General features: G+C 36.4%; 3 protein-coding genes across 12 annotated transcripts in view; 2 read left to right on the top strand and 1 right to left on the bottom strand.

The window, feature by feature from the left end:
* The first annotated feature begins 2,420 nt into the window (after positions 1-2,420).
* Positions 2,421-5,077, top strand: LOC107266434 (angio-associated migratory cell protein). Of its 6 annotated transcripts, XM_025083624.1 has the most exons (9): positions 2,421-2,593; positions 2,952-2,994; positions 3,347-3,554; positions 3,615-3,871; positions 3,949-4,093; positions 4,159-4,358; positions 4,438-4,620; positions 4,683-4,864; positions 4,925-5,077. In XM_025083624.1, the coding sequence occupies exons 3-9, from the start codon at positions 3,347-3,349 to the stop codon at positions 4,998-5,000; spliced, it is 1,251 nt and encodes a 416-aa protein (XP_024939392.1). In that variant the 5' UTR covers positions 2,421-2,593; positions 2,952-2,994; the 3' UTR covers positions 5,001-5,077. The 6 variants fall into 6 exon arrangements, with proteins under 6 accessions (XP_024939392.1, XP_024939393.1, XP_015592397.1 ...); XM_025083625.1 differs by lacking the exon at positions 2,952-2,994; XM_015736911.2 differs by lacking the exon at positions 2,421-2,593 and having other exon boundaries at positions 2,822-2,994.
* LOC107266435 (UPF0598 protein CG30010) lies at positions 5,029-6,442 on the bottom strand. 2 transcript variants are annotated; one of them, XM_025083626.1, is made up of 5 exons: positions 6,308-6,442; positions 5,814-6,029; positions 5,648-5,696; positions 5,366-5,586; positions 5,029-5,307 (listed from the first exon to the last, which is right to left on the bottom strand). In XM_025083626.1, the coding sequence occupies exons 2-5, from the start codon at positions 5,994-5,996 to the stop codon at positions 5,068-5,070; spliced, it is 693 nt and encodes a 230-aa protein (XP_024939394.1). In that variant the 5' UTR covers positions 5,997-6,029; positions 6,308-6,442; the 3' UTR covers positions 5,029-5,067. The 2 variants fall into 2 exon arrangements, with proteins under 2 accessions (XP_024939394.1, XP_015592399.1); XM_015736913.2 differs by having other exon boundaries at positions 5,814-6,015; positions 6,308-6,436.
* LOC107266432 (katanin p80 WD40 repeat-containing subunit B1) overlaps positions 6,371-10,936 on the top strand; it is a 7,601-nt gene continuing 3,035 nt past the window's right edge. Inside the window, exons 1-13 of one of the 4 annotated variants that reach the window (XM_015736906.2) lie at positions 6,371-6,730; positions 7,033-7,163; positions 7,243-7,587; positions 7,664-7,854; positions 7,915-8,065; positions 8,130-8,293; positions 8,360-8,481; positions 8,718-8,771; positions 8,867-9,425; positions 9,490-9,775; positions 9,866-10,042; positions 10,129-10,205; positions 10,296-10,370. In XM_015736906.2, the coding sequence (XP_015592392.1) occupies positions 6,697-6,730; positions 7,033-7,163; positions 7,243-7,587; positions 7,664-7,854; positions 7,915-8,065; positions 8,130-8,293; positions 8,360-8,481; positions 8,718-8,771; positions 8,867-9,425; positions 9,490-9,775; positions 9,866-10,042; positions 10,129-10,205; positions 10,296-10,370 (2,366 nt within the window). In that variant the 5' untranslated portion in view covers positions 6,371-6,696. Of the gene's footprint in view, positions 6,731-7,032; positions 7,164-7,242; positions 7,588-7,663; positions 7,855-7,914; positions 8,066-8,129; positions 8,294-8,356; positions 8,482-8,717; positions 8,772-8,866; positions 9,426-9,489; positions 9,776-9,865; positions 10,043-10,128; positions 10,206-10,295; positions 10,371-10,936 lie in introns of all 4 variants that reach the window. The other 3 variants (XM_015736905.2, XM_025083623.1, XM_015736907.2) reach the window with 3 other exon arrangements.

Genomic DNA, 10,936 nt, shown 5'->3' with positions numbered 1-10,936 from the left:
AAATGCATAGAAATATTGGTTTTCACTCTTTACCTCTTATCATGCCGAAAATGAACATTAAAAAATGAATGGCGAAATTCGTTGGTAAATGAAACGACCGAGAACAGTTCAAAGAGAAATTTTGAAATATCATAGATAAATATCTATAATAAATTTAATTTAGTATTAAACGAGCATCGTAGCTGAGTGTCAAGGTTCCTCTCTTTTAACCTTTCTAGGTTGCGCAAAGTTTATTTTATTCTCTTTTGTTCGTCCACGTGGAGAAGGGTGGCGCGAAAGTTCTTAATTGGAGTGCATCTCCAGCGCCCAGTGTAAACTCAATAAGATTTACTATGAGAAAATAATTAGCTCAATTCATTACCTGGAATCAATAATCTTGAGAAGCAAATATGGAAATGAGCATTATCTCTGTCAGTAATTGTTCGTCCACGTGGAGAAAGGTGGCGCGAAAGTTTTTAACTGGTGTGCATCTTCATATTATTCTGCTTATATGTAAAGTAAGCGAAACGATAATAGTAGGCAGTTGAATAAACGATGAAATTCTAGAAATACAACTTTCGAAAAAAGCAAAAGAAACATTTTACTATGAGAAAATAATTAGCTCAATTCATTACCTGGAATCAATAATCTTGAGAAGCAAATATGGAAATGAGCATTATCTCTGTCAGTAATTGTTCGTCCACGTGGAGAAAGGTGGCGCGAAAGTTTTTAACTGGTGTGCATCTTTATATTATTCTGCTTATATGTAAAGTAAGCGAAACGACAATAATAAGCAGTTGAATAAACGATGAAATTCTGGAAATACAACTTCCGAAAAAAGTAAAACAAACAGATGTTTCTGACGTCTGGCTAATGCACCCGGTTACGAATCGCAAGAGGTGCCGCAGTCGATACGTTCCCATTATTTAACGTAGCGGGTCCCCACTAGGCCTATACTACGATCAGCGATATCAACATTACACAAATGTTACACAACATTACACAAATGTCTAGTTTACACGCGTCATGTGTGTGTGAAATATAATGTAAAATAATTGCCGTAATCATCTTCAATGAAGAAACTTTATATTTGAGTGCAGAACTCATATTATTAAGATTTTCTAATCGAAACCTTTTGAAATTCTATTGCCATTCGTTTATACTTTAATTACCTTAATAGATCGTTTGTGTAATGTTGATATCGCTGATCGTAGTATAGTTCTAGTGGGGACCCGCTACGTTAAATAATGGGAACGTATCGACTGCGGCACCTCTTGCGATTCGTAACCGGGTGCATTAGCCAGACGTCAGAAACATCTGTTTGTTTTACTTTTTTCGGAAGTTGTATTTCCAGAATTTCATCGTTTATTCAACTGCTTATTATTGTCGTTTCGCTTACTTTACATATAAGCAGAATAATATAAAGATGCACACCAGTTAAAAACTTTCGCGCCACCTTTCTCCACGTGGACGAACAATTACTGACAGAGATAATGCTCATTTCCATATTTGCTTCTCAAGATTATTGATTCCAGGTAATGAAGTCAGCTAATTATTTTCTCATAGTAAATCTTATTGAGTTTACACTGGGCGCTGGGACTGAAGATTGCAAATAAAAAAGTATTTATAAGATCATAAGAACTAGCGGCAGCAGTAACAGCAATAGGAGACCCCTCAGCGAGAGAGGATCCGCAATCGCTCAAGTCGGCGGTCGCGCGGCACGAGCGGGCGTTTAAAATATTAGTCGATTCTGTCATAGATAAAATTTAAAAAAATATATATAAACTTAAAATAAAGTTTGGGCAACCTAGAAAGGTTAAAAGAGAGGAACCTTGAACAATTTTTGTAGTAAAATGAAAAAAAGAAGAAGATGAAAAAAGAGTTCTTCATGGGGGATTGAACCCGTAACCAGCAGCGGTATATCTTGACAGGTTATTGACTCAGCCACGATGCTCCTTTAATTCTAAGTTAAATTTTCTATAGATATTTATCTATGATATTTCAAAATTTCTCTTTGAACTGTTCTCGGTCGTTTCATTTACCAACGAATTTCGCCATTCATTTTTTAATGTTCATTTTCGGCATGATAAGAGGTAAAGAGTGAAAACCAATATTTCTATGCATTTTTTATAACTTTGAAATTTATTTGAATATACACATTTGTTTGCGCATTACGTCCATACAAATGTTTAGGGTTCGGTTAGACGAAAGACCTTGCTGCCCCGCCTGTTTGTCAAGAATGATTTGCGAGGGGCGGCAACTTTTTCCCCACCACCGAGCAATCCATTCATTTTCGCTGACTGCAATACCGGCTGGAACGATGATCATGACCCGCGCGGCTACGCGAAATCTATAACATCGACAGAGGCGATGATCACGAAATCCTACTCCTGGACTCGCCGCTACGATTTAGCGCCATGCTTTTGGTATCGCCTAAAACCGGAGCGTTGTGCATCTCCCCACTCATCTCTGCAATATAACAAACTTTTTCTACTTCCAATCGTTTTACAAGACTATCAAACATTATCGAATGACTATCAAACGATTGAAAGTAGAAAAAGTTTGGAATATAGTCTAATTCAACGGACAGACCGATCGAGGAATCAATTGTATTGTATGGATTGGGATCCTTGATTCGCATATGGTTTTTCTCATTTTTCTTGCAAACGGTGGACTATCAAACGTTTTTATTAATTAATTCGCAACTATCAAACGATTATACATCAATTGAGCTCCGGAAAAACAAAATCCGGTTAGAAACGAAAAAGTGCCGGCCAACTTCACACCAGATTTTGATTTTGATTTTCTGAAAAATCTATTGACTATCAAACGTTTTTACAAGACTATCAAACACTATCGAACGACTATCAAACGATTGGAATAAAAAAAAGTTTAAAAAATAAAAGTTGGCCGGCCAACTTCACGCAGGTCTGATTTTCTTATAAGATGTTCATCCTAATTTATCTCTTCAGTCAACGCTGTTGTCATTAAATCATAATCTATTTTATCGATCAAGTAAGTCACACTCATAGTCATAGTCATTTTCGTTTTACCAGTATCTCATTTGCACGCATACATACATATATATAGTATAAGAGTACCTAATGAAAAAGCACATGGTTCTGTTGCACGACGTGCGTTTCCCAAAAGTGGAGTAACTTTTTATTTACTGTCAATTTATTAAAACTTGCCGAAATAACGTATGTAAAGTAAAAATATGTCATAAAATTTTCATAATAATGCGTGGCTCTTAAAAAATACATAATTTATATGCACTGAACGAAATATTTATAAATCATAATTCATGGAATATTTATATTTATGGACATAAATATGATGTTTTATGAATTATACGATGATGTTATAGATGTTACAAAAAGATACACCACCAGCTTCTCCTAGCATGGATGAAGATATAGATGAGGATGGTTTAGTATATGTTGAAGATGTAGACGAAGTAATAGAAGTATTATCAAGAAATGACACAGGAATAGAGCAGGAAAATGAGGAAGAGAAAATGGAAGAGGATCAACCTATCAGAGACGATGCTATCTGTACTTTTACAAAACATCAAGGTAACAAGAATACAGATTATTAATAATGGAAATTAAGATTTAATGTTCATTATATTCCAGGATCAGTATTTTGTGGTTCCTTAAGTAAAGATGGAAAGCTAGCAGTAACAGGGGGTGAAGATGATAAAGCCTTTGTTTGGAGTACCATAAGTGGAGAAACTTTTTTAGAATGTACAGGGTACGAAGATAGTGTTATTTTTGCTGATTTTAATAAGGATGATTCCTATTTAGCTGTAGCTGACATGTCTGGTATAGTAAAAGTATGGAAAATGATTGATAAATCCTTAGTATGGGAATACAATATGGGCGATGCCATTGTAAGTGCATAGAAGGAGTTGATGCAACTTCATAGAATTTCAATAAATCATAATAACAATTTTTATATTGTTTTTAGTGGTTACGGTGGCATACAACAGCTAATGTTCTATTTGGTGGTTCTGTTGATGGTGAAGTATACATGTGGAAAATTCCTAGTGGAGAATGTAAAATATTACAAGGATATGGACAACGTGCCGAGACAGGTGTACTCATGCCTGATGGTAAGATTCGCAATCTGTAATTCCATATTGCATACATAAAATTGATTTATTTCATCACTATGCAGGTAAACGTCTTGCCATAGGATATGAAGATGGCTCTATTCGCATAATGGATTTAAAATCTAGTTCTGTATCAGCCTTGATTTCATCAGATAAGGGACACAATGCCTGTATAACTGCTCTGGATTGCCATTCTGACAATAAATTATTAATATCTACTGGCGTAGATGGTAAAACGATACTATCTACATCTCACACTGGTAAGGTGAGACTCACTAGATAGTAACTACATATATATTGTAAGTTCAAGTAAAATATAAAGTTTCAAAACAAAAAATATACAGGTAATTGGAATGCTTCAAAATTTAAGAAGCGACACGGAAAATAATGAGGAAGGCAGCAGCAGTGTAGAGGAGAGCAAAGAAAACTGGGTGGAAGCTGCAGCATTTTGTAAAGATCCTGAATTTCCGGTAGCAGCTACCGGAACCCTAGCAGGAGAAATATTTATCTGGGACATTTCAAAGCAGGTAATACAGTAATTATAGAAAAAGGATGTATATCACTTTTTTTTAAATTTTCCTTTCTCCAGGTTGTGAGACATGAAATCCAACAAGAAAGTGGCTTGAGTAAATTGGTGTGGAAAGAAACTACGTCATTGCTATTTTCTGCAGGCCTTGATGGTGTATTGAGATGTTTTGATGGAAGATCAGGTCGCCTCCTTCAATCTTTCTTAGGTCACACTTCTGACATTCTTGATATGTACATATCAAGGTTAGTTCGATTATTATAATATTAATAAAAGATTTTTATTATATGTATATTTTTTTTTAGCGATGGAAATAGTGTGCTGACTGTGTCTGATGATTGGACAGCAAAGATATTTTCAATCAGTGACATCAAAGTTTAAGAGGAATATAAAATTATATATCGCTGGCATATGTAAAATATTTTTATTTAAAACGAAATAAGAAAATTCACTTTTCACCTAAGACTATTTTATTTTGGTACCATTCGGTATCGAACTTATATCTCTTCCCATTGAACGTAAAATGTGTTGGACCATCATCCACGCGATTTTCAAATTCAAAAAACGTACTGAATTCTATGGCAAGCTTTGAAATTATTAGTCCTATACCTCCTGCCTTATCTGGTGCAGGATGGTAGATCCTTCCTGTATTAATATTCATATAAATCTTGTCTGGTTCAAAGGGTACCTGAAAGTAATTTTTTAAATTATTATAAATAGGCCAATGAGATAGCTCAACCACTGACCGATAGTAATTCTTCTGCATGAGCATATCCAAATTGATAATATATTTCACCAGTGTTGGGGCTCTGTTTTTCTAGCACGCGAGTAAAAACTATAGGTACATCATCGCATCTTATAAAATTGTGCTCTTTACCACATATTGATAAATATGGAAACTCCTCAGAGTATCGTCCAGTGTCATTTTTTTTGAGTCTTTGGAAGAAAAAAGCCAGAAATTTCTTTTCTGCAATGGATTTCATAAGCATAACAAAGCTCCATCATTTTGAAATAGATGGAATATATACCTTTAAAACAAGATGTGAAGTTTTTCATACGAGCGTCATCTAAAAAGAGCTGTAAAAGTTAAGCACACACCTGATTATATAGTGATAATTAATATCTTTTATATAAAACAATTACATTTGAAGTAACACATGAAGATGTTATTCAACAAACTAAAATATTATATACCATGCCCTGATGATCAATGTAGTAAAAATATTCTCGTACACGATGTTCAGTAAATTGTCCTTGTACATAAGAAATGCGCCTCAGGCATTTGGTTAAATCTGTACTAGAATTGGAAAGCCATGTTGTGGAGATTGTACCCAATGAAGATCTCCTTATAGGGAAACTCCAAAGGCTGGCTATCATTCCTTCAGGATTTCGTTGGCTAAATTATAAAATCTAAAGTACTTCTTAAGATATATATATATATATATATAAGTAAAGTATTTGTCAAAAAGTCTAAATAGTTTATCGATAGATATCGATCATTAACGTTGCATGATTTTTGATACTTCGCAAAAGCAAACCCACACTACCAGCAATTAGACAAATTTGTACAGCAATTAATAATATAAGGTAATTCAATCAATTACTCGGGATCAATGGAAACATTCGGAAATTCCTTCCCAGTTCCTTTTAATAATGAATTAATAAAACAAATTTCTATCAAACTCAACTGAAAGTTAAATATCTGTAGGTGCAGTCGATTGGAAAGTGTTCTCGATTCTCGTAAAGGATTTCGATATTTCACAACATCAGGGTACTTCGCGCTGCCCACGAACGTGAACGACTCGAAGAAATGAGATACGACGAAAAGGCAGAACGACGGGTTTTCCAAAGGAACACGGGAAACTTAGCTACGACAAATTGTCTTGTTGTTTTCTACGGCAGGGTGATGACGTTCACACGCCATTGAAGTGAATCAACGTGCGCGATATCATTCGTGGAGTCAAAAATGTTGCACTTCAATTCGGCGAAAAAAAAGTCCTGTCTCTGTAATAAATTGAAATCTCGGATTGTCGTCGCTGCCAAATAAGTCGTTCGCCAAGAGTCTCACGATCCCAGCATGGCTTCGTCTACGAAAAGATCTTGGAAACTCCGTGAGTCCAATTGAGATCCGGACAATTGAGGATCTTACTTCGTGAATGATCTTATGTATTCTTTTAAATGTTGCTCGTTGTGACATCTCTATCTATTGTAGCTAGGCTCTGAATTTTTAAATAACTATGACAGGACACTGTGTCCTTATGTATATAGCACCTGTAGAGTATTGGAATATAATATATTACTTTCTGATTATCCAATCTTTTCATGGTTTATTTTGGTGTAGTTAAAATCTTATGAATTCTTGGCTTATATTTAGATTCTTTTTAATAAAGTAATGACATTTTCTTTTGTGCAGAGGAGTTTGTTGCTCACACATCAAATGTCAACTGTCTTGCGTTAGGCCATAAATCAGGCAGGGTTTTAGTTACGGGTGGTGATGACAAGAAGGTGAATCTATGGGCTGTTGGAAAACAGAATTGTATTATGGTGTGTTGTTGCTTTTGAATATTGCCTTTTTTATGACAAATAAAATTTTGGACAACAATTATAGTTTTTTTCTTTATAGAGCCTTAGTGGGCACACAACTCCCATTGAGTGTGTTCGATTTGGTCAAACAGAGGATCTGGTATGCGCTGGCTCACAAACAGGTGCATTAAAAATTTGGGATCTTGAACATGCCAAGCTTGTACGAACTCTTACTGGACACAAAGCAGCTATTCGATGTATGGATTTTCATCCCTATGGAGAGTTACTGACTTCAGGCAGTTTGGACACAGCAATTAAGCTATGGGACATGCGAAGGAAAGGCTGTATCTTCACATACAAAGGACATGACAGGACTGTCAATAGTTTAAAATTTAGTCCAGATGGTCAGTGGATTGCCAGTGCTGGAGAAGAAGGAACAGTCAAGGTAAAGTATTGCATTGTGCCACTATGAATCATGGTTAAAGTAATGTATCTAATTATTAATTACTTCATTGATTCAGTTGTGGGACCTCAAAGCAGGTAGACAACTCCAAGAATTTTCAGAGCACAGAGGACCAGCTACAACAGTAGAATTTCATCCTCATGAATTCTTGCTGGCTAGTGGTAGTTCTGATAGAACAGTTCATTTCTGGGACCTTGAATCTTTCCAATTAGTTTCAACAACAGAGCAAAATCACACATCAGCTGTTAGGTATACTTTACATAATGATATCCCATGAGCTTGTCAATAAACTCATTATTTTTTCCTCAGGTGTTTATATTTCAGCCAAGGTGGGGAGTGTCTATTTGCTGGTAGTACTGATGTCCTAAAAGTTTATGGATGGGAACCATCACGAACCCTGGATACAGTCCCAACCGGCTGGGGAAAAGTGCAGGATATTGCAGTGGCACAAAATCAGCTTGTAAGTCATCAAATTATATTAAAATATAAAAAACAATAAAAAATAATATTATTTTGTTCTACAGATAGGTGCATCCTTTCACATTGCAAACATAGTTCTATACGTGTGTGATCTTAAGAAAATAGCGCCTTTAGGAGGAATCACTTCACCAGTCTCGCCATTCAGTCATGGAAATTCTTTGAGAAAAAGTTTCTCCAGAGAAAGACCTCCGAACTTAAAGAAACACTCGTACGTATAGAAAATTTATATTTGCATTAAGAGATAGTAAACTACCATATGAATCACTTTAAGTAGATTGGATGTGAAAACAATTGAAGAAGCCGATAAATCTGGAACAGATCCCGAAGATGAAGTCACCTTCGCGGATATACCAAATGTAACCGAATACCAGGATGTATTTCAACCTAATAGATCACGTGAGTGTAATTTAATTAATTAATCAAGATTTTTTTTTGTTTGCACTGTGTCTCCTATTATTTGTCATCGTAACCATAGATTTACTCAATAATCCTAGATTATTATACTGTTCTGCATGTTTGATCATTAACGTTGTGCATTAATCTCCGACGCACACCAGATCCTAATTTTAAACAGCGGACGACTGAATGTTGTACAGTTTGTGAAAAAGCATGCTATGCACGGTATGTTTCAGTGTCTCGCACTCCTCCGCCAGAACCTGAGGCTTTTCCGGAGCCTCAAGAAGTAGGTAAGTTTCACCAAAAGTGGCGTTTCTTTAACCCTAGTTAGTTGTACACACATCCTTATATATATTCATTTTGATAATTTTCTTTTTGCTTCTAGATCCAACGCAGCCACAAATCCTTCAGAATTTATCTACCTCAATGTCAAATCTGAGCACTACGGATCCGAATGATGGGTCAGAACTGTTTTCTCCTTCTTCAATACCATCCTTATCACTTCCGGTATCAACATCAGTATCAACGGTACCTTCAGCAACACCGCCAATAATGAAGCCAGTCCCTGTACGAGTACATCCAATAAAATCTTCACCTCCTGTACAGAGGAACTTAATAACGTCCACAAGTCAAATAAGGGCGAATCTTCAAGCAAATAATACTGCTAGAAACTCGAAGAACCTCACGGCAATACCGCCTCTTAGACAGAATATAACTCCGTTACCCGGAAGGAAGTCTACTCCTGGAAATCCTCCACTCGGTCCTCAGAGATCAAATTCAACTCTTACACCGAGAGTAGCTCCTATGGCTGCCATTTCTCCTGTTATAGACGATGGAAAACTTAAGAATAGAGCACCAAGTCCGGACTCGCCTAAACATTTCTTTAAGAGACAAAGTAGTTGTAGGGATGGAGAACAGGGATACGACAGTGACTACCCCGTACAGTGAGTAATGCGTCCGAATAAGTTAATGATAATTCATTTAAGGATTTATTAATATATGTTGTAGAATTAACATAAGACACAGCCCCTCGGATCCTGCATTAAATAGACCAAATACTGCCCAATCTCGGTCGACCTCACTTAGCAGAAGTTTTGTTAATTCATCGCCTCTCTCAGCACGTAATGCACCTGCTGCTAAGAGGCCAAATAAGGCACAGGTGCAACCAAGCCCTAAGGTCGATATTAGAGTGCCGCAGTTACGAGCACCGTCTATGGAGGATAAGGAAAAGGAAGAATTCGTTCCCATGAGTGCGGACAGACCTTATGGCCTGGATGTGGAAACTTTCTTACCGGTCAGTACCGGCCTTTTTCCTGTGCTTTTAATTGCTTTCAGAAATAAATATTATTTACTAATGATTTATTATATTCGTTTTCTTATATAGAATAAGTACACGGGACAAGGCTTAGGTTATACACAGATGGGAGTTCTCCCAGAAATGTCTGAAGCCGAAGTGCTAAGTAGCATGATGCGTGGCCACGAGTCCATGATGGCAGTATTAGCAAGTCGCCATCGATCGCTTCAAATAATCTATTCCCTATGGCATAATAAAGACTTGAAGGTATATTCATACATTCTGCAGCATACAAGTAAATATATATAATAAAAAGGGACAATTTCTTAATGATAATTTATATTAACTTTCAGGCAGCAGTGGATTCAGCTGTAGCCATGAATGACCTGTCCGTAATCGTAGACCTGTTAGGAATTCTTACATTGAAACCGTAAGTATTTCTTCGTAAAACCTAAAGGAAGAATACGTTTAAAAATTTATATTTTCTGATTAGAAACATTCATGTTAATTGTATTCGCAGAACCATGTGGAATCTGGACTTGTGCAATTCCTTACTTGCCCCAATTGGTGAGCTTTTACAGAGCAAATATGAATTGTAAGTAAACAATTTACTTTTGTGCATACGTGTAATATACCCCTACCCGTCATTTATAGAGCGTTAAATTTCATTAATTTTCCTACTACAATTTCGTCTTTAAAGAGATCATTTTTTCTCACCAAGACTCTTCGTACGTCACGCTCAAACGACTCTAGAAAATAATTATCATGGCGGCTACGACGTTACGAAGTCCCATAGAGGATGCCTTCGCGAGGCTGAAGTTTTGCGGTTTTCTTTCCTTTCCTTTAGTACTCCCTTTTTTCTCTTGTCTCCAGCATCGCTACATTATACGGTCAAACCATCAGCATTTGTGAAAACCGCAAAATGTATTCACGCTTGTGAATATTCGAACACATACCATATAAATAATGTATACTATAAATACAAGCATTTAATATACAAAAGTGCCATAGACTTTTCAAGTTTCGTTTACTAAAAATCGAGCACCGAACGCACCCTTGATATTAAATAGAAAGCCGAGACATCTCCAGCACCCTCATCGCCAAAATGCATGGGCAAACAAGGCAGTGGGGTAACGTTCAATGGGGGGGGGGGGGTAAAAA

This window comes from Cephus cinctus, unplaced genomic scaffold (assembly GCF_000341935.2).
Source record: "Cephus cinctus unplaced genomic scaffold, Ccin1 Ccin1_scaffold0310, whole genome shotgun sequence".
In the NCBI taxonomy this organism is placed as follows: Eukaryota; Metazoa; Arthropoda; class Insecta; order Hymenoptera; family Cephidae; genus Cephus; species Cephus cinctus.
Note: the sequence above shows the minus strand (reverse complement) of the source record. Positions and strands in the feature narration are given on the sequence as shown.

Bases quoted from the DNA above. Each gene is read 5' to 3' on its own strand.
- LOC107266434 (XM_015736908.2), top strand. From the start codon at position 3,084: ATGAAAAAGCACATGGTTCTGTTGCACGACGTGCGTTTCCCAAAA. The intron at 3,872-3,948 runs GTAAGTGCATAG...TATTGTTTTTAG, and splicing joins ACAATATGGGCGATGCCATT to TGGTTACGGTGGCATACAAC. The intron at 4,094-4,158 runs GTAAGATTCGCA...ATCACTATGCAG, and splicing joins AGGTGTACTCATGCCTGATG to GTAAACGTCTTGCCATAGGA.
- LOC107266435 (XM_025083626.1), bottom strand. From the start codon at position 5,996: ATGATAGCCAGCCTTTGGAGTTTCCCTATAAGGAGATCTTCATTGGGT. The intron at 5,587-5,647 runs GTATATATTCCA...AATCCATTGCAG, and splicing joins CTTCACATCTTGTTTTAAAG to AAAAGAAATTTCTGGCTTTT. The intron at 5,308-5,365 runs GTCAGTGGTTGA...AATTACTTTCAG, and splicing joins ATGCAGAAGAATTACTATCG to GTACCCTTTGAACCAGACAA.